Raw genomic sequence first — 23,315 nt, 5'->3', positions numbered from 1 at the left:
CTTAAAAACAAAAACAAACTCTCCTGACTCATTTCCCTTCTGAGTAACCACTTCATTCTTCTCCTTCCGTACAATGGAGAGCTGTCTATCCCCTGTCTATAATTTCTCTTCATCCATTCTCCTTTGAATTACTAAAAACAGGCTATCACCTGCTCTTCTATATTGGAACCAGTGGCTAATGTACGGCCACCAGTGTTCACCTTACTAGATCTAACAGCCATGTTTGCCACTGTGAATCACCCCATTCTTCTTGAAACCCTTTGCTCAATTTGCTTCCCAGGCCATGGTATTCTGGAGGTGTTCAAATTCAAACACTGCTCCTTCTCAGTTTTCTTCATTACTCTGAAATCCGCGTAGTGGTATTGCTGGGACTCAATCCTTGCAGCAATTTGTTTCTCTAGCTACATTCATTCAGATGCTGATCTTACCCAGGCACATGGCTTTCTATGTTGAGATGTTTTGATATTGACATCCCACAGTATTTACTATTAAGTTTATGATTTAATTTTAGATCCAATCATTACTATGGTGTGAGGAGGTAATTTTTCTGCAGATATGTATTACCACTGTAAAGAAACATTGACTGATTAATATTTCCTTTTCCCCTTGATACATTGTTGTCTCTGAACATACACAAATTTATTTTGTTGATATTAAGATGTTTCAGATAATCCATTTTGTTTTACTTCACTTTTAGTTCTTATTACAGTGTTCTGCTTACCTTCATTTTATGTTAAGTTAACATTATCTGGTAAAACAAGGTCTTTTATTTCTCTTCTCTTCTAATTAACTAGATGCTCTTACATATTCTTCCAGCTGACATTTTTATGTACTATTTCAATCTCTTACCCAAACATGTTACTGGAATTTTGATTGGAATTAAATTAGCCTATTTGTAAAGAATTGATATATTTACACTAGTCACTCTTCTCTATTCAGACATTTAATGTCTTACAGTAAACTGTTTTAAAGTTGTCTATATTGAGCACACATTTCTCATATTAAAATTCTTTCTATGTATCTTACATTTTCATTTTAATGGTAAACATTAGCTATTTTGTTTCAACATAGTAAATGTACTAACTGGTCATTACTGGTAAACCTTAACTATTAGAATAGGTGTTTTTACATGTATTTGATATTCAATAACTTTTGTTTTAGTTCTAGAGGTTTATCAATTGATTCAGTTATTGTTATGTTTACAATACTTTTTTTTTTTTTTTTTTGAGAAGGAGTCTTGCTCTGTCACCCAGGCTAGAGTGCATGGTGATATCACGACTCACTGCAACCTCCACCTTCCAGGTTCAAGCGATTTTCATGCCTCAGCCTCCTGAGTAGCTGAGATTACAGGCACCTGCCACCATAACTGGCTAATATTTGCGTTTTAGTAGAGATGGGTTTTCACCATTTTAGCCAGGCTGATCTCGAACTCCTGACCTCAAGTGGTCTGCCTGCCTCGGCCTCCCAAAGTTCTGGGATTACAGGTGTGAGCCACCACACCTGGCCTATAATACTATTATTTGCAAATATTATAATTGTGCTTTTACTTGTCAAAAGCTACATGTGTTATAATAATAATTTCATGTTTTTTAATTATTTCCCAAAATAATCAGCTTTCTATTTTATTCTTGATTTTAATATGATTGCCTTAAGTCTTTCACCATTAAGTATGATGCTGATGTTTAGTGTAAGAAAAACATTTCTTGTCATGTTAAGAAAACTTATTTCTATTCCTAGCTTATTAAATATATCCTATTTCAATCAGAATAAGATATTTAAATTAGTCATATGCTTAATTGTGGAGAGTGGGGTAGGAATGCAGATGCATTTAAGAGGTGATCCACCTTAAACAGAACCATAAATGATATTATTGACAAAATAAATAACTAATATTAGCCATCCATGAATTCCAGAAATAATTACTATCTTGCTTTAGTATACTATTTTTTCATCATCTGCTTGCCTGAAAAATTCAATAGGTAATTTGGGGGGGTTAATCTATACACATTCTTAAGCAAGAATTAAATGCATTTTTGTTATGCAATCTTCACTGGCATTTTTAACACAGTTATGTTTGCTTTATATGATTAATTTAGAAGCATTTATAAAGAATGCAATTTAATTTCATTTTTATTAGGATTAAAATTATCATCTTTACACTGTCCTCTTTTGACCAATTGATTATTATGACTACTTTTGTTCCCTAAGAATTCTAAAAGCATGTCTATTTTCTGAGTAATCCCTAGATGAAGTAAAAAATAAATACTTCCATTAAACAAACACAGCTGGTATAAACCGTTATGCTCTGAATTTTTATATTTTCTTTCATGGAACTCACAACTTTTGAATTTAGGCAACTCTGTTCATCTTTGAAATGGCCTCATGAGGCAAATAAGAAATAGCTGTTATTACTCCCACATTGTAACTGAGGAAACCGAAGCATACTGATTTCTCTTTTATGTGTAATATGGATCTCAGTTTCATATCATATCCATTATACAGAGCAATGCCTTCTACTTTGGTATAGTGGCAAGCATGAACTCTGCAGTCAAAGTGCCTTGATTCAAATCCTGGCTTCACCCCTTACTGGCAGTATGAGCCTACTCAATTTATTTAACCTTAATGAGGTCTTAGTTTCTTCATTTATATAATGAAAATAATAATAGTGCCTACTCACAGAGTTTTTGTAAGGATTTGATGAAATACTCAATAAAAGGCTTAGAACATTACTTAGTGTATGGTATGCTTCATAAAAGCAATTATGATAATGATGATCATAAAGATGATCATTACCATACACATTATCTACCATTTATAGTTGAAGAACCAATCAGTTAATAATTGATCAAAAAATGTAAAAAAAAATGTCTAGCACTATGCTAGATTTTCTTACTGTCTTAGTCCATTTAGGATGCTGTAACAAAATATCATAAACTGGGTAGCTTATAAATAACAGAAACTTATTTCCCGCAGTTCTGAAGGCTGGGAAGTCCCAGATCATATCTCCAGCAAAGTCAGTGTCTGGGGAAGTTTTATTTCCTTATCATAGATGACCCCTTCTTTCTTTGTCTTCACATGTTGGAAGGCACTGGATAGCTCCCTGGGGTCTATTTTGTAAAGGCCCTAATCCCACTCATAAGGCTCCAGCCTCATGATGTAATCACCTCCTACAGGCCCCTTCTCCTATTACTATCACATTGGGAGACAGGATTTCAACATATGAACTTTTGGAGAATGCAATTATTCAGGCCATAGCAAGCCTTAACCTCCAACATGATGATATTTGGAGATGGGCACTCACTTATCTTGTTTTTCTTTTTCTTCACACCTTTCCCTGAAAATATAAAGTGCATAGGAAAGAAAACTATAGAAAGCTTTATAGACTAAATATTTCAAAGAAACCCAGATCACTTTGTAACTATGCTCTTCATCATACCTAATGATACTTGCAAGATAATTGTTGCTTCATCCTAGGCATTAATAAATCTTTACATAGGCATGTTATGAATATCTCAGTGACTATTGATCCTTAAGAAAAAAAAATTTTGAAGAATAAAACCTATGTGATACTGAATCCAAGGGGAGAGAGGGAGATAAGTGAACTAACAGTAACTAGTACACACACATGAGTAGGTAGAAAGAGAGAGACAGAAGGAAGATATTTTCATTTAATCATTGCTACACCCTGTAGTCAGAATTATTTCTCCTATTGTTTTTTCACATGGGAATATTGAAGCCTTAGCTAGCTCAAATGACTTTTTAAAGATAAAATAATTTGTGGAAATATTATTTTCACTCTATCACAATTCTTATTTTTAAAAAAATAATAAAGTAAATCTCTATAACTGATTGTTGCTGTTGCCTGAAACATTTAATCAATTAACCCTATCTTCAGTAAATAGACAGATTTGTAACTAGAATTCACTCATTTTTTGTTTTGTAAACCTTATTTAATCTACCTAACAACCTTGCCAAAATAGAGATTGTTAGCCTTATACTAAGTTCTGAAAATTAATGCTAAGAAAACCTATAAAGTCTTGACCAAAAAGTATTAGAAGCAGGTTTCAAATCCACCACAAACTGCTTTCTCCAGATGGCAAGAGAGTGTAAACACACTCTGCTGATTAAATGAGTTTGATTTTGAAAGCTCAAGTGAATTACATCTTAGAGTCGTGACAGAATCTGCAAAAGTGACTAGGGGTCATGTATGGAAAACACTTGGCAAATTGTGAGAACATAAAATTTGTCACAGGATAGTAAGCAATAAAACGTCTTTCCAGGTTTTATAAAGGAAAATAAAATGTAGGAAACAGATTGATTGTGATCGCCAATGAAACTTAAGTATTGCTTACTTAACAAATATCTGTCAACTGTGGAAAAAATAAACAGTGCTCATTAGGAATCAGAATAGGTTCACTTTGTTGGGGGCAGTGGCTCATGCCTGTAATCCTAGCACTTTTGGGGGCCAAGAGAAGAGGATCCAGGAGTTCGAGACCAGCATGGTCAACACAGGCCCCGTGTCTACAAAAAATTAAAAATTGAAAAAAAGAATAGGTTCACTCAAAATAACACATACCAAACTAAGTGCTAGGATTACTGTATATATAATATCTGAAAACCTAGTTTTCTAAATCACAGTAAAATATCAAGTTTATCAGACACTGTGATACATCATATCTCAAATTCAGCAAAAATAATAACCGCTATTATGTGTCCAAAACTGTGTATGTACCAGGACCAAAACAGGTCACTGTACAGAGATTTTCTCATTTATTGTTACAATAAACTTATGAGATAGACAAGATTATTTCGTCTTTTACAGTTGATGAACTGATGCTGGAGAAATTAAATAACTTGCTTAAGTTATAAAGCAGTAGAGGTCTCATCCATGATTCAAATGCTGGTTTTGTTTAAATAGGCGTTTGATGAGCTATTTTATAGTATCCTTGCACACAAGATTGAAAATATGAGCCAGATGTTAGCCAGCTGATAGGTTGATAGGCATACACGTTGCTAAAAATATGTGACCCAGAGTACGCTCTAGTGATATCTCCAATGATGAGGCATAAGCTTTGTATTTGACCTTGTTTTGTTCAAAATATCTGTAAATGCTTTGGATGAGATCTATCAAATATTCAGATAACATAAAGCTGAAAGTATTATCTAATGTGTTGGATGGTGGGAAAATATCCTGACAGATGAAACTATGAATTACAATTAACAAGATGAGATTAATAGAAAAGATTTGAACTCAGGTAAGCTCACTTGTTTGTTCATTCCTGTGGCATCTGTTAATTATGTTTCCAATATACAGGTCTATGGCCTATGATAGGTACTAGGAATGTGAAGACTGCATGGGTCTTGCCCTCTAGAGCTTATTTTCTAGTTTAGGGGAAAGAACAGAGGAAATGACACGTATTAGCAATTCACGTGAAGTAAGAGTCCTTACTTGATTGCAGATTCACTAGGTGCCAACACAGGGCATTGCTACTTGTATAAGATCCAAATCAAGGGAGGAAGTACATTTAACATATTTGCAAATCACAGCTAGAGACTTATATTTGAAGGAAACCCTGAGTAAGATTGCTAAATGTTCAGCTTGAAACAAAGATTTAGGAGGTAATAGTATTCTTAGATATTTGAGGACCTTCCCTAGGAAAAGGGAATTAGACTTAATTTTCATCACTTCAGAAGGCAGAACTTGGATCACTGATTGAAAATTAGAATGCAACAAATTTTTATTCACCGTAAGGAAAAACTTCACAGCTTATGCAAGATGAAAAAAAGCCGTCTTATAAGAATTCATGCATTTAATGATATCTCAAGGAAAGTGTAGAAGGCATTCCTGTATGGCAAGAAGGTTAGGTTAGGTAATTTCTCACCTTAGGGCTGAGATACTATAATATTAATGTTATATTCATTTGATTTTGTAGAAGGAATATATACCAACAGTTTTCTAGTGTGCAAAAAAACTTAACAAATCTAATATATTCTAATGTATTATTGAAGAGATACTAGCACATACCACTCTTGAGAATATAATTAAACTTCTCATTAGGCATCCAAAATATAGAAATTTTCCCTAAAGGCTAATTTTTATATAAGAAAAAAATTATGTACACTATTTCAAAGCAGACAGGAAAGTCATATGAAAAGGGTATGTCAGAAAAGTTTCAAAAAGAGGCTCCTGATTTATGTGTTGTGTGTTTGTGGACCTAACCAGGACATTTGATTCAATTAACCAAGTTTAGTATGTCAGCAACCCTGTGAAAGATTGACAAGATTATCCAGAGAAGATTACAATATTTGCTTTCTCTATTGAAGAAATTATGTCGACTTACAGGTATAAGAGAAACAAAATCATATTTTTGAATCTCTTGTCTTTTTAGTAATGATTATTGGCTTTAAGGATTTTAATTGAGTTACTAATGTTATATTTAGGTGACATAAAATAATTCATTATGCAATTATTTTACTGCAAAAGTAAAATGCTGAAAATTATTGTTGAAGGTCGTATGTATTTTTGGCACATTCATCTCTATAACTATAAAATATATTCTTAAAACACTCCCCAGTTAACACTTATTCGTCAGCATGACCCCTTGCTGAATGACTTGAAGTTAGAATTCATAGATAATTATTTTATCTTGGAGCCATTATCTCTCATAATGCTACTGTGAAATATGGAATGGCTCTTTTATTGCTAAAAACTGGTGGTTCCTTTGGATGGTTGAGTAAAAGAGGATTATGGCACTTAAATCAGTGGCAAAATATGACAAATCATTTTGCTCTGCTAACCACTTTTCTGCAATGACACTTGAAATTTGGGCTTTTTCATCTGAAAAAGCCTGACCAGTTTCATCTAGACTTCCTGAAACATGCATTCATTCATTCAGCCATTCAAAAATAGTCATTGAATGCCTCCCATGTTTGATGCACTAAAAGGAGGATTTAAGCCAATTTTAGGGCATCAGGGAATGTTTCTCAGAGAAACTGACATTTAAAATGAGAGCTGAAATGAATAGGTGCTAGCCCGATATACGCTCTAGAGCTAAGGATTTGCAAATGAAAAGTCCCAGCAGTGATAAAGAGTATCCGCATAATTTGAGAATTTCAGATGGCCCCATGTGGCTATGGCATTATATGCAAAGAAAGCCGTGGTTACAGCTACGTGTGTAGGGGTAAGTACTGTGGTGGTGAAGGCGTAGGGTGGGGGGCGGAGTGGCAGATAATGAACTCTTCCTTGCTATGCTAATAACTTGTTATTCATCCTGACTGCATTTGGGAACTAGTGTAGCCTTTCAAGCAAGAGAAGGGCATGGTCTGATATGTTCATAGGATGATCACTCTGATTGCAGTGTGGAGAAATCACCAGATAAGAAAATATGGAGACAGGATCTTTAACTAAGAGGCTATTCTAATAATCCAAGTAAAATATGACAGTGGCCAGATGAAAATAGTAGCAATAAGAAAGTCAAGAAACAGAGAGTAATAGACTTGTGGAACTGATGATCTGATGGATACCTCTGATAAGAGAGGCCTGTAGGTTGCCGACCTTGGCGATTGAGTGGATGACAGTGACCTCAGATGAAATGAGAAATACAGGAATATTCGCAGGTTTAGCAAGAGATGAACTTAATTGTGGTCATTTCAAATTTAAGGCGCTTCTGTGTTATACAATATTTACTCAAGAAGCAATTAGAAGTGGAAGTCTGGAACCCAACAGAGATATCCAGGCTGAATACATAAAATACAGAGTTTTGGGCACACCATTAACTGAAGTCATAGTAATGGATGAAATCACCAAGGTAAATATGGAGGAGAAAAAAGAGATGAGGATCAAAGTTAGAATTAAGGGCATCAATTATATTAAACAGAAAGGGAAGGAAGAATCCATAAAGGAGAATTAGAGTAGCCGTAGAAATGGGAGAAACATCAACTGGCTTACTCTTAAAGAAACCATGGGGGCTGGGTGCCATGGCTCACACCTGTAATCCCAACACTCTGGGAGGCCGAGGGGGATGGATCACGAGGTCAAGAGACTGAGATGATCCTGGCCAACATGGCGAAACCCCGTCTTTACTAAAAATACAAACATTAGCTGGGCATGGTGACGCACACCTGTAATCCCAGCTACTCGGGAGGCTGAGGCAGGAGAATCACTTGAACTTGGGAGGCAGAGGTTGCAGTGAGCCAAGATCATACCACTGCACTCTAGCCTGGCGACAGAGTGAGACTCTGTCTCAAAAAAAACAAAGAAAAAGAAAAAGAAACCATGGGAAGAGAAAATTTCAAAGAAAGAGTATCCAGAAATATCAGTGGCTACAGAAAACGTACATATCATGAGACCTGATGATTCTAAGTTTTGCTTTAGCAACAAAGATCTTATGGGTCATTCTGGTATTGTGTTTAATGGTGAAACCAGAAACCTGTTTAAAGGGTGAATGGGAGATGAAGAAGTAGAGACCAGGAATGTAAACAATGTCTTTTAAAAAGCTTATTGAAAATAGGATAGACATTGTTGAGCAATTTGAGACCTCACAGATTTTTTTTTTTTTTTAAGACAGGAAAGGCTTGACCAATTTCAAATATTAATGGGAATGAGCCTGCAAAGGAGGGAATGAAGATGCTGGAGAAAATGGGGAGGCAGGAGGCAAGGAAACCAATTTAGGAGTGGAGTAGCTTCAGACAAAGGACGGAAACAAATGTCAAATGGATGGAAAATAATGTGGCAAGACACTGAATTGTTTGCCAGGAAACCAAGGGAGCATCCAAATTAGATTGGATTATTATAATAGATAATAGATAATTATTTTATCTTGGAGACATTATCTCTCATAATGCTACTGTTAAATACAGAATGGCTCTTTTATTGCTAAAAAATGGTAGTTCTTTTGGATGGTTGAATAAAAGAGGATTATGGCACTTAAATCAACGACAAAATATGACAAATCATTTTGCTCTGCTAACCACTTTTCTGCAATGACACTTGAAATTAGAGCTTTCTTATCTCTTAAAATAGGGGGCCATCATTGACTGAGGGTGAGGTGTAGAAGTAGAGGATTTGAGATTGGTCAGGCACTTTGGGAGGCTGAGGTGGGTGGATCACCTGAGGTCAGGAGTTCGAGAACAGCCTGGCCAACATGGTGAAACCCCATCCCTACTAAAAATACAAAAATTAGCAGGGCATGGTGGCATGTGCCTGTAGTCCCAGCTACTCGGGAGGGTGAGGCAGGAGAATCCCTTTACTCAGGAGGCAGAGGTTGCAGTGAGCCAAGATCATGCCATTGGACTCCAGCCGGGGTGACAGAGCTCTGTCTCAAAAGAAAAACAAACAAACAAACAAAATGACAAGATTCGTACCTTGTCATATTGGAAAAACCGGATTCATTTCACATTGTTATAAAATCTGTAAATGTCACAATATACTTTCAAATATAACACGAAAAATGTAAAAACTAAATGATCTAAAATTCACTGTGGCAATGTCATAGTTTCACTGCAAGAAATAGCATAAACTCTCAGAAAGAGTTAGCAGAAGTTCTAAGCAAAAATTAATTCCATAGCAATATCTGTGGTGGAAATGATGTCAGCTATTATTTGTTGTGAATTACCACACATTCCATACCAACAATTGTCTGGCCGTTAGACGACACATGAAACATTCTTCAAGAAGAATAAATACATTCTTCTTGATTGATTAAATGAAGCAGAGCCCAGTCTATGGGATATCATCCAAGTTCAGTATAGAGCCTGCAGGCAGCTTTGTGGCTCCAGCTGAGATTATCAGGAAGCCAGTTCACTAACATGTCCATCTAGTTTGTTACTGACTTATTTGTTTCTCAACTTTTCTTTCGATGTTGTTTATAAGATGTAAGTCACTATTCTGACCAGTCCAAATCCTGTCTTATAAAATCCAACTAAAATCCAATTCCAAATTCCCTCTCTTCCTTTTTCTCAACTCTCAAATGCAAGGACCACATTCCCACGAAACAGCATTCAATGTTGCATTCTTGCTGCCATGTTTATTTTTTGTCAGGTGGTTTTTTTTAATTATTATTTTCCCAAAGCTTACGTAAATTTCTAGAAGGTAGGATGTTCTTTCATTGACTGTTTCAGTTGATTCCATGTAGCTCTTCCTAAGTTCTTATTGCCTAATTGATTATTGCATTAAATATAATTCTGCTTCATGAAAATTTTAATTTGAAGCTATTTACACACTATTCTGAAGCTATTCTCATTTCCTTGTGGAAAGGTGTTAAAGGATATCACTCCAATGTCTCTTATTATGCAAGCATAAAAAAGAAGATATTGATCTGAGATTGCTGGTGTTAGATTGACTCCTCCATATTTATGAAGAACCACCTACATCTGTGCTTTCCACCTTGAGGTGGTTTCAGAAAGCCCACTAGTGGGCATGTGCCAAGGCCACAGTATTTGTAGCACCTTTTTCTAACATCTCAGAGAGCTAAAATCTGGGATATGAAGAAACGTAAATGCCTAGAAGAAATAATAAATTTCAGAGACTCTTGAAGTCTATTCCCCAATTTAAAGTAGGAGAAATATTTACATAGCGATCGATGCAGGGAAAAGAGAATAGTAACTCTTATTGTCAGTGTAGCTACAATAGCTCGTTATTAGTTTCTCAAATAAAAGAGCTTCTTTAAAAATATTTATATCAAAGACTGAGTTCTTTGTCAGTGATAAAGTGTGTGTGTGTATGTGTGTGTGTGTGTGTGTGTGTGTAAGAAATATGTGTTCATAGACACACATTCATAGCTAGGGACTGTATGATAAATTACATCCTAACTCTCACTAAATGAAAAACAAACTTCTTTCCTTTACAGAATTGTCAACATCACACTGCTGGTGACTTCTGTGAACGATGTGCTCTTGGATACTATGGAATTGTCAAGGGATTGCCAAATGACTGTCAGCAATGTGCCTGCCCTCTGATTTCTTCCAGTAACAAGTAAGATTGAGAAATATAACCACATTTCCCAATCAGAAACGCCATCTGTCTAGCACATGGGCTGTCTATGATTTGGCTATTTTTTCCATGGAGACAAAAATCTCAATTTAAGATAGAGATATTTTTAATAATATAAAAACATGACAAAAGTGAGTATATAATACCCTATGGTTCATTTTTCCTTTGAAACTCTGCCCCAAGTAAATAATACTTATTACTTAAAATGTAAGTACCAATATTAATGTAAGATATGTTTATAAAACAAATTATATATATATACACACACACAAATATGCATGGTTTCATAAATATACCTGTCTAATGTTTACCTATACCTCTGCCCATAATATCAGCTATGAAGGATTGTTCGGGTGCATATTATATAATTTTTGTGACTGTTTCCATTTATTTTATGTGTTCGATTCAAGATTTGGAAATAATTTTCAAGAAAACAATTGAAAAATTGTACAATTAAAGCAGGTGACTTTTTGTTATGCTCCAAAAAAAAAAAAAAAAAGGAAACTCCCGGAATCACAACCTCCTTTTTCTTAAGATGGTCTGAGCTTGGTACCATGGAAACACAGCCCTAACAAGAAACAGAAGCTGGCATATCTTCTTTCAGTGCTGTCTGAAGGTTCTGCACTGGTTTATATATTGATGAAAACTGTAGGTGTTTTCATTTACCTTTTTGCCCAGACTACCTGCACTTTCTGTTAAGTGATTTATAGACTTCAGTAAGGCAGGGCAGTTTTACTCTAAGAATTTGCTTTTGAAAATAATGTATGGCAGTTTGTTCAGAATTAGAATTCTGGACACTTTATCTTGAGTGTTAAAGAGCCACAGAGCAATTCAGACAACGTGATCTTTGCACCTGTGCCTACTCACTTTCTTCTTCATCTTCGGCTTTGTATGCATTCTGAAAACATTTCCTGTAAATCATCTCCTTTTCCTCTGAAAGCTCCTCTTTTTTGTTGGCTGGAATCACAAGCCTTTTACAGGTGTCAAATGTAAATTTTTAGGTAAGCTGGATATTGAAGAGGATAATATGCATGGTCTTATTGTTCATCCAGGGACCAAGTAGTAGGTGTATGAAAAATAGTATTATTTTTGTCTTTCTTTCCCTAATTTCTCCTTGATGCCCAGATTTAAACAAGATAATGCTATGTATTTAATTGTTTTAAAAAGTAAGCCATTTGGATTAGAAAAATGTAATAACTAATTGAAAATTCCCTGGTGATTACACTATAATAAAAGCTACAGGAGATATACAAGAGAAGCATGCCATTTTTTGGAGGAGCTCACTGTAAAACCTGTGTGTTAAGGGGTATCAACTTAAATGTAAAGAGAATTCAAAGGCACAAAACACCACACTTAATACCGGAAGCTTCAAGAACATATGAAAAGAAATAGTAGCATGTATAATGGATCTTAAATAATTAATTTAAAGATTTTCACTGGTGGGAATAGTAGGAAATTAAATGGGCAAATGCTTAGAAAATACGAGGGATGTGCAAAACCTAATAAGTAACAGAATTTGGAACATGGAGTTCAGACACAATTTCATAGTCGCAGATGAAAATGAATGGGAGAATAAAGTCCATATTGTAGAAAACCCTAAATACCAGTCTAAGAAATAGTTATCTGATTTTCTATGTAATAAGGAAACACTACAAGTTTTTATTTTGGAAAAAAAGGTTAATATGATTATAGCCACATTTTAGGAAAACTATTATAATAGATTTGAGTATAATGAATTGAAACAGGCAAATGAGAAAAGCATAGAGACCAATTAAAAGGCTAGTATACTCGCATGGGCAAAAGATAATTAGAACCAGAAGTAGGTAATAGTAACAAGAATGGAGACAAAGGAATGAATGTGAGAAAATTGTTTAATACAACTCTACAGATTTGAAAACTAATTAGATGTGAGGGGTGAGGGTCCGGGCAGGAGTTGAAGACTGAGGTTTTTAGGCAGGTTGCCCCCGAAAAGGGTGGTGCCATTAACTGAAATAGAGAAACCAGGAGAGAGCTGTTAGAGAAGAAAGATAATTTATGTTTCAAATGGGTTCAGATTGATAGAACATATCTGTCTGAATGGAAATATGCAAATAGCTGCAGGAAATGGAAATCTGAAAATTGTAGGAGCAGATGAAGGAAAAGACATGTTAATAAGTGAATTAAAGTTGGATAAGATTTCCCAGGCTAATGTTATCCAAAGCTAGTATATAGAAAGAAGGAAAGGCAGGACTTCATGTTGGGAAAGAAGAAAAAGGAGAGCCAAGGCAGGAGCAGTCAGAAGAGAGGGAACCCGGGCGGCACTGCCATTGACACCAAGGGAGAGAAGAGCAATGAACAGCATTAGTTGCTGCTTTCACAAGGGAGACCCAGTGAATATGGTGGCAACTGACTATTGTAATTGAGCAAATAAAGGGGCTTGCTGCCTGAAGCACATTGAAGCCAATAACGTTGGCATTGGCTTTGGGGAAAAGAAAAGGTTTATTGCAAAATTGGTCAGCAAGGAGACAAGAGTCAGGTTCAAATCTGTCTCCCTAATTTGGGATATGAGGAAAGTTTCAAGGGATCGGAAGGCAAGGCAAAGGATTTAGAAATGCTGGCTTGGCAAAGTCTGATTGGAGGGCTTCAAATTTGATCACTTACAGTAAGGTATATTGAGGCAGATTTTAGCCCTAGATCTTCTGGGCCAATGAACCCCTCATTTCCGAAGTAGTGCCAATGTTCAGGTTTTGATTTTGTCCCTGTTTTGTTGGTTCAAGGGGAGGAATAGTTGGTTCCTGGTGGTGTTAGAGGTCACAGTTTTTCTATTGAACATGCCTAGGCTACACGACTTGCAGTTTTTGGCTCTGTTATACCTAAAAGGTAACCTGACATTTTGTTATCAATAGGGTAGGCCCAGTTTTGGTTGGTCCTGTGGTTACACTATAAGAATCATTGATGAATTTTGACCATCAATAATGAAAGCAGAATTTTAATTTACAGTTTTAAGAAATTTCAAGAATAAAATGGTAGAATACTACCCTGATTGGTTAGCAGGATCAATAACAGAGTCTGTTTTCATTTTTGTTTCATTGTTGTTTTATGTGATTTGTATAATTTGAGTAAATTTTTATGCAAAAGACACTAAATCAAAATATCAAATTAAAATGGCAAGGTCAGTGACTTTCAAACTTTATTGATTGCAACCACTGTAAGAAACACTTTTTTATATCATAAGCCAGAAACCCACAAAAACTTGTGTGTGTAGATATCTAAATAGATGTATTATACACCATGCTGTTTATTTAATTTTGTTATTTTACATTTTTAGAAAAAAATTTTAGCCAAAACCTACTAAATGGAGTTCATGAGTCACTAATATCACCATCTAAAGCTTGGGACATATTAGGCTAATTAACAAAGTGAAGACCTATAAATGGTGAGAAGAGAATAATTAAAATGTGAAGCAAAGAAACCAGCCAGGGCAAAGAAAACAGGCACTTCTCCTCAAGACATAAAAACAGATTCTGAGGAATAGATAGAGGAGGCCGAGATATCTCAATTTATGACTTCAATCTGTGCAGTCAGTGAGAAATATGGAGGGATGATGAGTGATTACTGACTCATTTCCACGGCATTAGTTCAAGTCCTCATTATCTCTTACCAAAACAAATATGGTAGAAATTTAACTCTTAGAGTGGCAGTGCTCACACACCCTTAGAAGTTTCCAGTGCCTTCCCAAGGAAAGATCAGACTCTTTGACCGTTAGAAACCCTTTGTAATCTGACTGCCTTTCCAGGCTCTATGCCCTCAACACCATTCTATATAATGCCAAGTTTGGCGTTTCTTGCACTTATCTAGACGTCATTAGCGATCTACTCTTGCTATTCTGTGAGACAATCCCTGTAAAATCTAATTTATTTTTAAAGACATTTTTCAAACATTACCTCTGCCACAAAACCTATCCATAGCACAGCGTGTATTTTGTACATTTTATATACGACTAACACATTTTACTATACAGAATTATTTCAATCATTCTTTCAGAAGATGAACATTTACTAAGCATGTACTTCATCCCAACACTATGAATAGATAAAAGATATGTTTCCTGTCCTATATGTGTACATATCTGTCTCTCACATGGAATTGTAAATTCCTTGAAGGTAAACATAGTATTTTATTTATTTCTTTATTCAAGAAAAAGTTAATGAGGGCCCAACCCAATGCTAGGCATGGCTCTTCATACTGGGAATATACAAGTGAACAAAACAGCCCGTGTTTCCTAGCCTTCTGGAGCTTATATTTTTTTATGAGAGAGTAAGATAAAGAAGTAGATATAAAATCTAATGTCAGGTAATGACAAGTACTACCAGGAGAAACAAAGGAGCCTCAATGAACTTAGAGTGACTAAGGTATGATTTTAGATAAGGTGGTCAATGATCTTCACAAACAGATGAGACTTGTGCAGAAATGTGAATGGTGTGAGTCATGTGAATACCTGCAGGAAGAACAGTCCCCTCAGAGAAAAACATCACTGCACTGGCCCAGAGATAGGCCCATGCTTGGCCCATGCTTGGCTCACGCTTGGCAGACAACAGGAGGCTAGGGTGACTGGAACAGAGTGAATGAGAAGCGGGTGCTAGGAGATGAAGTCAGCAAAGCTCTAATGAATATCTAAATGTCCTGAAGGCTAAAAATCTTGCAGTGGCAAGAGGTGTCTTGGTACAGGATAATCCAGTGGTGTTATTGATGGAAGCACCAGCAGCATTTGCAGATAGGAGATAAGTGGAGTGTGACAGAGGAGACACGGTTGACACCATGGTTTTTGGCAGAGCAAATGGAAACATGGAGTGGCCATTGACTGGGATGGGGAAAATTAGGGAAAGATCTGGTGTATTTTTGGAGGGGGAGAAACTTACTTTAAATCTGTGAAGGTAGGCACAATGTTTAGAGCCCTTAGGACTAAGTGAGATCATTTAGAGGAGAGAGGAGAAGGGAGCAGAAATCAGAAAACTGAATTATGAAGCATGTTAAGAGATCAAGGACATGCCACAAATCCAACAAAGGAAACTGAAAAGGAACAACCAATGAACTGGGATAAAAACCAGAAGGAAATGGTTTCCAGAAGCCCATTTATCTCTGCAGTGTCCATAGGAGATGACACAGAGAGCAGACTCTGTAAATGTTTAAAATTCTGTTGAGGGGAGTTTGGAATTAGCAGCCATAGGGAAATGTAAAAGATGGTCACCATGAGAAAAGTCCAAGGATTTCTGAGTAGCCCTGCAGACGAAATGAGAATTGAGAGCAGATTAGGAAGTTGTGAACAGAAAGAATAAACTCAAGCTTCAAGTGAGGTGGAATCCCTACTCCCTCCAGAAGACCTTTTATGAGATATAAGGAAACAGTGCAATCTACCATAATATCATAATTTGAAAAAAAAATCAACTATTCAAGAATTACTACTTTCCTACATAGTAAACACTTTATTAATTATTTATTGACATTTCATTATTTTACTATAAAAAATGGAATTTAATCTTATTGACTCTTTAGAGTTTCACTGGAAATGTCTAAAATCTGTATAAGAGTGTGTGTGCACGCGCACAAGTGTGTGTGAGTGCGCATGCACAGATGCACTCAGTATCAGGCTTTAAATGAATGTGTTAAAAACTTGGCAGAGTGTGTCAGTTATAAGTTTGTTTTTTGTGAAGGCAAAAATAAATTTGTTGGATAATGAGTTTGTGAGTAGTAGATCAATTTGTTCACATATTTTGCAAAAGTTAGAGCCTGTTACTCATTCATGTACTATTGATGTAATGCATTAGAAGACAGTTAACATTAGGTCCTAATGGCACCTGACCAAAAGGAGCTGTGGGCCTGGCCTGTACACCTTATCGCGTGTTCAGCATCAACTGATTTAGTGAAGCAGCGAAAAGAAAAATGGTGTGTGCAGCATTATTGTTCTGTAACAGATACATGTTTTTCATTTCCAAGTTTCCAATGCATCACTCAGTTTTATCTAATGGGAATGCAGCTGAGAGAAGTTTGTAACAACCCAAAACTGCATGCTAATATAGTTTAGTTTTCAAGTCTTGTGGAGTCTTTTTTTTTTTTTTTTTATGGAATAAGATCATCGGAAATCCTGAAGCAAGACAGACTGGCTGTGGTCTACCAGCATTGTAGTAAAAACATTGGGGAAGTTATATAAGACCTAATTATTAGAAAATACCATAAAATAGTCATTTTCACAGAAAAAGCTTTCCCTTTTTTCCTCACTACTAAATCACATTACTTTGTGTTCAAAGTGAAATGTAGTTTGAAATCTGGATGTAAATTAGAAAAGATATTCTTTTATTCCAAGTGAAACATTTATTCACATTTCATGTCTTGAAGCACTGGTGGCCATTTGGGCAGAGTTTTCAAGAAAAAAAAATTATATAGATTTTATGCCCTTTTTTTAACCTAAAAGATAATAAGTAATAGCTATTCTACTATCAGACAATGTGCATAAATTCTAGTCAGATTTTTCTTTTGATTAGTGAACAATAGGACAATTTTGCTGGACGTTTAGTATATTCATGGCTGTCACATCATTGTTAAATTCCAGAATATTAACATGCCTTGTGTGATGCATTTTTAATTCATCATTTAAACCAAACAATATGTAGTTGTTTACTATTATTAATGGTTTTTCACTGTGATGTCCTACCATTAAATAAGAACTTCAGCTAATTATAAGGATGGCATTTATCACCACTTAAAAGTAGGTCCCAAAACCCTTGATAATGGATAGGAATACTATTTTATAAAATAAATGGATTAAACTTTTTTTGCAATCCTTTTCTTTCTGATTCAGTTTCAGCCCCTCTTGTGTCACAGAAGGCCTTGATGACTACCGCTGCACTGCTTGTCCACGGGGATACGAAGGCCAGTATTGTGAAAGGTACCAACAGCCATGAAACGTACAGAGTAATGTATATGTAGGGATTATATGGTAAAAGGTCACAATAGGAAAACATTCATTATTTGAAGAACTTCAATATTTGCATAGTAGTTTAAATTATAATGCTTTCAAAACTACTTGTGCATCTTAGAATTTATCCAAAGAAAGTTGTTTATTTCCACCATGTTTAGACTATCTCAAAGATTCCAAACTATTTCACAATTATCTAATTTATGCTTTAGTATATATATATATAATTTTATATGTAAATATATAATTTTGTAAGAACAAATCAATTTTCAAAAGCTTAGCAGTAGTTACTACTAATAAAAAACTGGCTACACTTTTCTTATTTTAATGCACTGGAAAATATTGTCTGGAAGTCACTGCATTCACATCATTGTTCTGAACACTGTGGCACTACACCAGCAAGTGTATACATAACTCAAAATATAAATAATATCAAGAATTTTTAATTAGTACCCAGATAATAAAGTATTTGTTATTCAATTTTTCTTTTCAATAGGCAAACAATATGATTTAAATGTTTTCTCTTACCATATTGCTTATGAAATCTCATAATGCATGTATACAGTGTTAAATTGAATTCTGAATGTAATCCAAATGGTAAATTAAGGAATACAGTTTACTGTCTAAACAAACTCACTGTCTAGAAAGGTTGTAATTAATATCTTCCAGATACATATTTTCTATAAGATCAGTATCCTGGGTATTCAAATTTGTCACCACCATTTTTAGTACATTTTAGGTATTATCTCTGATATAACAGAGAGTTACTAATGCTAACTACTAACATTATACACACATGATAATTCTAGCATAATTGCTAGCAGTATAAAAGTTTTATAAAGATCCATAGACTTTGCTCAGTTCCAACAGTTTAGCTATATTCCATTTGCCTCATCTATAATCTTAGGAATCATCGATAGGCCACCTACTTTACACTAATATTGTGACAATAAGTGTGTAAAGGACACTGTTGGTGCCCTGCCTAGGCACCTACACTGAAGCCTTCTCTCCAACAGAAGAGGAAGAAAGGCCTGAGTGCTTACCCCACCTTCCTGCAGTGGCCCATGGCTAACCAGCATGAGAGTACAAAAGTCCAGCTCTTTGGCCCCTAAGTGGAACAAGTTTTGAGATCTTATTTTATGCTCCAGAGCATTCCATGGAATCAGGCTAAGACTGGGACATCACCTGAAATCACACCCTTAGAGTTTTTCTTTTCCATGTCCTACTTCACCCATTCCTTTGCTAGATTCTCCGAAGAACACTTAAATAAGTTTCTTTGCAAATATAAACTAATACTAATTATCAGCGCCCACTTAAGAGTCTTGTTTTATATAGCAAGCAACAGCTGTATTAATCATGGCAATAAGTAACTAAATAATTAGGCTTAACTTTTATAAATCCCAATGCAATTTTTATACATTTGTAAAATATATTTCTAAATAAACCCATATGTGGTAACTCTAAACACAATATCCAATATTTGCATATATATAAAACAGTGGATTCACAATTTCCATGCCAACAGAAATTAGCAGCAATTAAATAACTCACTGCAACACCAAATCTAAAAATATTTCCATTTGTTCTGAAGATATGTACATCATTTAGATATAGATATAGGTGATACAAGTACATACTTGTTAATATCCACCAGGGAGCTTTGGTATTTATGGTTAGACTAATACTTATTTCTTGCAGTAGGATAGTCACCAGTAGGATAGTGACTAAAAGCATTGCTGGGCACCAAAAGGATTATATACAGTAATTCAGGAAAAAAAAATTTATAGTATAGCTACATTTATACACTGTAGTTAGATTTTCTACAAAAGCATGTGTATAGAAAAGGCTAGAAGGGTACACTAAAATAACAATTATAGTGTTAAAGCAGAATGATTCCAGAAAATTTATTTTTAATATCCAGGAGTATTTAATCGATAAAAGCTGTCGGTTTGTATAGCCTATAGATGAGCAGGGCCATCCAGTGTCAAATGTGAGTGACTTAAATTGTTTTTCCTGTCCTCAAATGTTGTTATAGCTTTGCATTCATCATCTCTAACATATAAATGATCAGGTTATATGTCTCTGAAAAATTGCTTTATTCAGCTATATTAAACCAAAGTTCTTGGTTAAATTTTTATTGTAACCTTCCAAATAAATTTGTTCCAGTGCTGAGAGCTTCTTAAATCATTTAAATCATCTTTTGACCTGCCCAGACTGATCAGGTTAGGTCTAAAACTGCTTAAATTTCTTGAGTATCCCTGTAATATAGAAACCTCTCCCCATACTTTATTTTCAATACTCTTGTAATAAACTCTTTGAACATTTAATCAATCTTAATCTGCTTGGAATACAATTATTTTACCTGTAAATGTTAAGAAGTCATTCAAGTGGACTTACTTAAATGCTATTTTCAGTATTTGTAATCTTTTATTGAAAAGAAAATAATCAAAAACATAAATGTATAAAAGCCTAATGTCACAAATCGTTTTCTTCATGTTTTGCCTTTTCTAACCAGCACAGGATGAATTAACTTTCACAGTCAGCCATGCAGATTTCACAGTCTCAGGCAGCTAAAGATGGTCTATGATTATCTTGCCAGTATTTATAGTTGCTGGCTCCAGTCCCCTACTGTCTCTCAACTTCCTCACATACTTGCCTGTTCAACAAAAATTCTAACTGTTGGTTATATTTACACTGACCATATATATAACTTGTTGTCCAATCTGAGACACTATATTAAAAACAGGAAGTGTTTTTAGCAATTAAGCCAAAACAACAGGTAGTATGAAATTGTCCTGGGCGAACCGCAATGTATGGCCCTGCTAGCATTGTGCAAAGTTACCAAACTTCCAGTGTCATAACCCCGAGTGGAATACACTTAGGTGAATGGATGCATAGGTAGGTGGAAGAGTCAATTAATGGACTGCATTTAGGGTTCATCCAGTTGGATTCTCTTTCTAATTTTCCAAATCAGTGTTATATATTTTGTTTGCATATCATTAACCCAATTCCACAGATACACATGAAAAATCCATCTTGAGGAAGATGTGGTAAAAAGAAAAGATGAATAAAATTAAACAGAAAATCTGAGTAGCCTATTGCCACTTAACTTGCCTCTTTTGCCTCATTAGTAAAATTAATGCATTGTATTATTTGGTTATTTTGAGCTCTGAAATTCATGAGTATAGGAAAGCCCAGAAGTCAATATAGAATTGTATTCATCTCTAATTGTAGAAGAGGACTTAACAAAAAAGTTTATGATCTAGAGCAGTGACAGACCAACTATGGTCCACAGGCCAAGTTTGGCCTATTTCTGATTCTGTATGGCACTCAGTTAAGAACTGTTGTTACAGGTCAGCATTTACAATCAATTTGATGATAGCAGGCACTAAATTATAACCCAAATGAAGGATAATTTCAAACCTCAGGAAGAATCCAATTCTTCTCATTAGTAGCCTGATATTATAAAGTAATTTGACTTATTATTGTTATTATTATTATTACGTTTTCAATTCCGTCAACAACAACAGCAGAATGCTTTAGAATTTTATTTCTTTTTCACGGCATAATCTTGATTTTCCCTATGTCCTGCAAAGTCTACTATTTACTATCTGGCCCTTTACAGGAAAAGTTAACTGACTTATGGACTCTTGCTATCAGTTTTGTTTCATCAAAACAGAAGACCACGCACACAACAATGTGGAGACATGATTTGCTATTAACCTCTTTTGCTTTGTCACTGTTTCAATTCAGGTGTGCCCCTGGCTATACTGGCAGTCCAAGCAGCCCTGGAGGCTCCTGCCAAGAATGTGAGTGTGATCACTATGGCTCACTGCCTGTGCCCTGTGACCCTGTCACAGGAATCTGCACGTGCCGACCCGGAGCCATGGGAAGGAAGTGTGACGTCTGCAAGCACTGGCATGCACGCGAGGGCTGGGAGTGTGTTTGTACGTATACTAACTTCGCGGTTAGTTTTGGAGGCCTCGATTCCATTTCTGTCTCATTTCCAGTGAGAAAGACTGACTCCCTCTACCTCCCTTTTTTTTTTTTTTTTTGCAATAGCTAGTTCTACTCTTCATTCTTTCTGACACTATCTATCCACCTTCTGTTGTTCACCTGCTGACTTCGTGTCCATCCTGCTGAGCTAAGAACAGCTGAGAAAATCCTCAGTGTGCTTTACTCAGTTCATTGAAAGACCTACAGTGAAGCTCCTGGAGGCATTTTATTTGATTTGTCCATCTCAGGGTTTCCAGTTTCGCCTCAAGTTGGCATTGCCTTTGTGACAGATTAAAGATCTGAGTATATTAAAAATTTTAGAATCCTCCTGAATTTGTAATCGACTGGACAGATACTTTAAGCCTTGAATGACAACTGACGTTTCTTTTCCCAGCTTTTATGAAGATCCTTGGGGATACTGCTTCATAATTTTCTCTTGAACTACAAAACTCATAAGCAGTAACAATGAAGTCAAGTATTTTTACTCATGTACAATAAGTGGAGAGTAGTTTGCTCTCTTGCTGTCTCTCTTTTTTCTTACTGATTCTGGATTTGGTAGTGCCATATTGAAAGTACATTGAAATCAGTAGCTAAATATAATTCTTAGATCTTGCATACATTCAAATCCAAAATAGGTTATTTATAAATTTAAGGAAGGAATGCTGTTCTATAGTATTCTTTTCTTAAGGAATTTCTTTTAACACCTTTTCTTTCAACATTTATCTATTTTAATGATGTTTGTGCATGTCAACATTTCTTGTTTTAGCATGTTGTTTGTGTCTAAATTGTAATAGTATCTTAAATAGAAGAATTTTTGTTTATGTTCTAGTTTTATAAGAGTTAACCTCAGAAGCTAAGGCTGTATTAAAAAATACACCAAAAAGTTAAGACTGGGTGTTGTTTGGGAAAATAGATATTAAAATCATTTTTTCTTCGTATTTTAACCATCTTTAATGAAAATGTATTACACTGAAAATAAATGTGAAGGTAGGTGAGAGGGGAGAGATTAAAGGTACTGTCAAATACATTTATATTGTCATATTTAGTTGTTAGTATATCCACACTCATTCTTCCCAAGCATGATGATATATTTTAATGATAATTAAAGAAGTAGACTACCAAAGTATTTTATAATATTGCTTTCAAGTTAAATCATTAACATGCACATAATTAACTAGATAATATATAGATATTCTTAATGTAAACATGAAACAGTCCTTGAATTATTAATCATCACTTTTATTAATTATCCAGAAGCAAACTTAGAATAAAAAGATCACATTAATGTTAAGCACAAAAATTAAACAATAGCACATTAAAATCTGGGGAAGATAATATAATGGGATTTTTGGGGAACATTTCTTTTAAAGAGAACTG

The 23,315-nt window shown here is 35.1% G+C and overlaps 1 protein-coding gene across 1 annotated transcript in view; it reads left to right on the top strand.

The window, feature by feature from the left end:
* The window catches only part of LAMA2 (laminin, alpha 2), a 293,272-nt gene that overhangs the window by 87,693 nt on the left and 182,264 nt on the right, over positions 1-23,315 (top strand). The window contains exons 19-21 of the mRNA XM_011997459.1: positions 10,848-10,972; positions 17,826-17,912; positions 21,696-21,889. Coding sequence (XP_011852849.1) covers positions 10,848-10,972; positions 17,826-17,912; positions 21,696-21,889 — 406 coding nt within the window. The remainder of the gene's footprint in view (positions 1-10,847; positions 10,973-17,825; positions 17,913-21,695; positions 21,890-23,315) is intronic.

This window comes from Mandrillus leucophaeus, unplaced genomic scaffold (assembly GCF_000951045.1).
Source record: "Mandrillus leucophaeus isolate KB7577 unplaced genomic scaffold, Mleu.le_1.0 Scaffold1144, whole genome shotgun sequence".
In the NCBI taxonomy this organism is placed as follows: Eukaryota; Metazoa; Chordata; class Mammalia; order Primates; family Cercopithecidae; genus Mandrillus; species Mandrillus leucophaeus.
The sequence above is the reverse complement of the archived record's forward strand: the minus strand, read 5'-3'. Positions and strand labels throughout refer to the sequence as shown.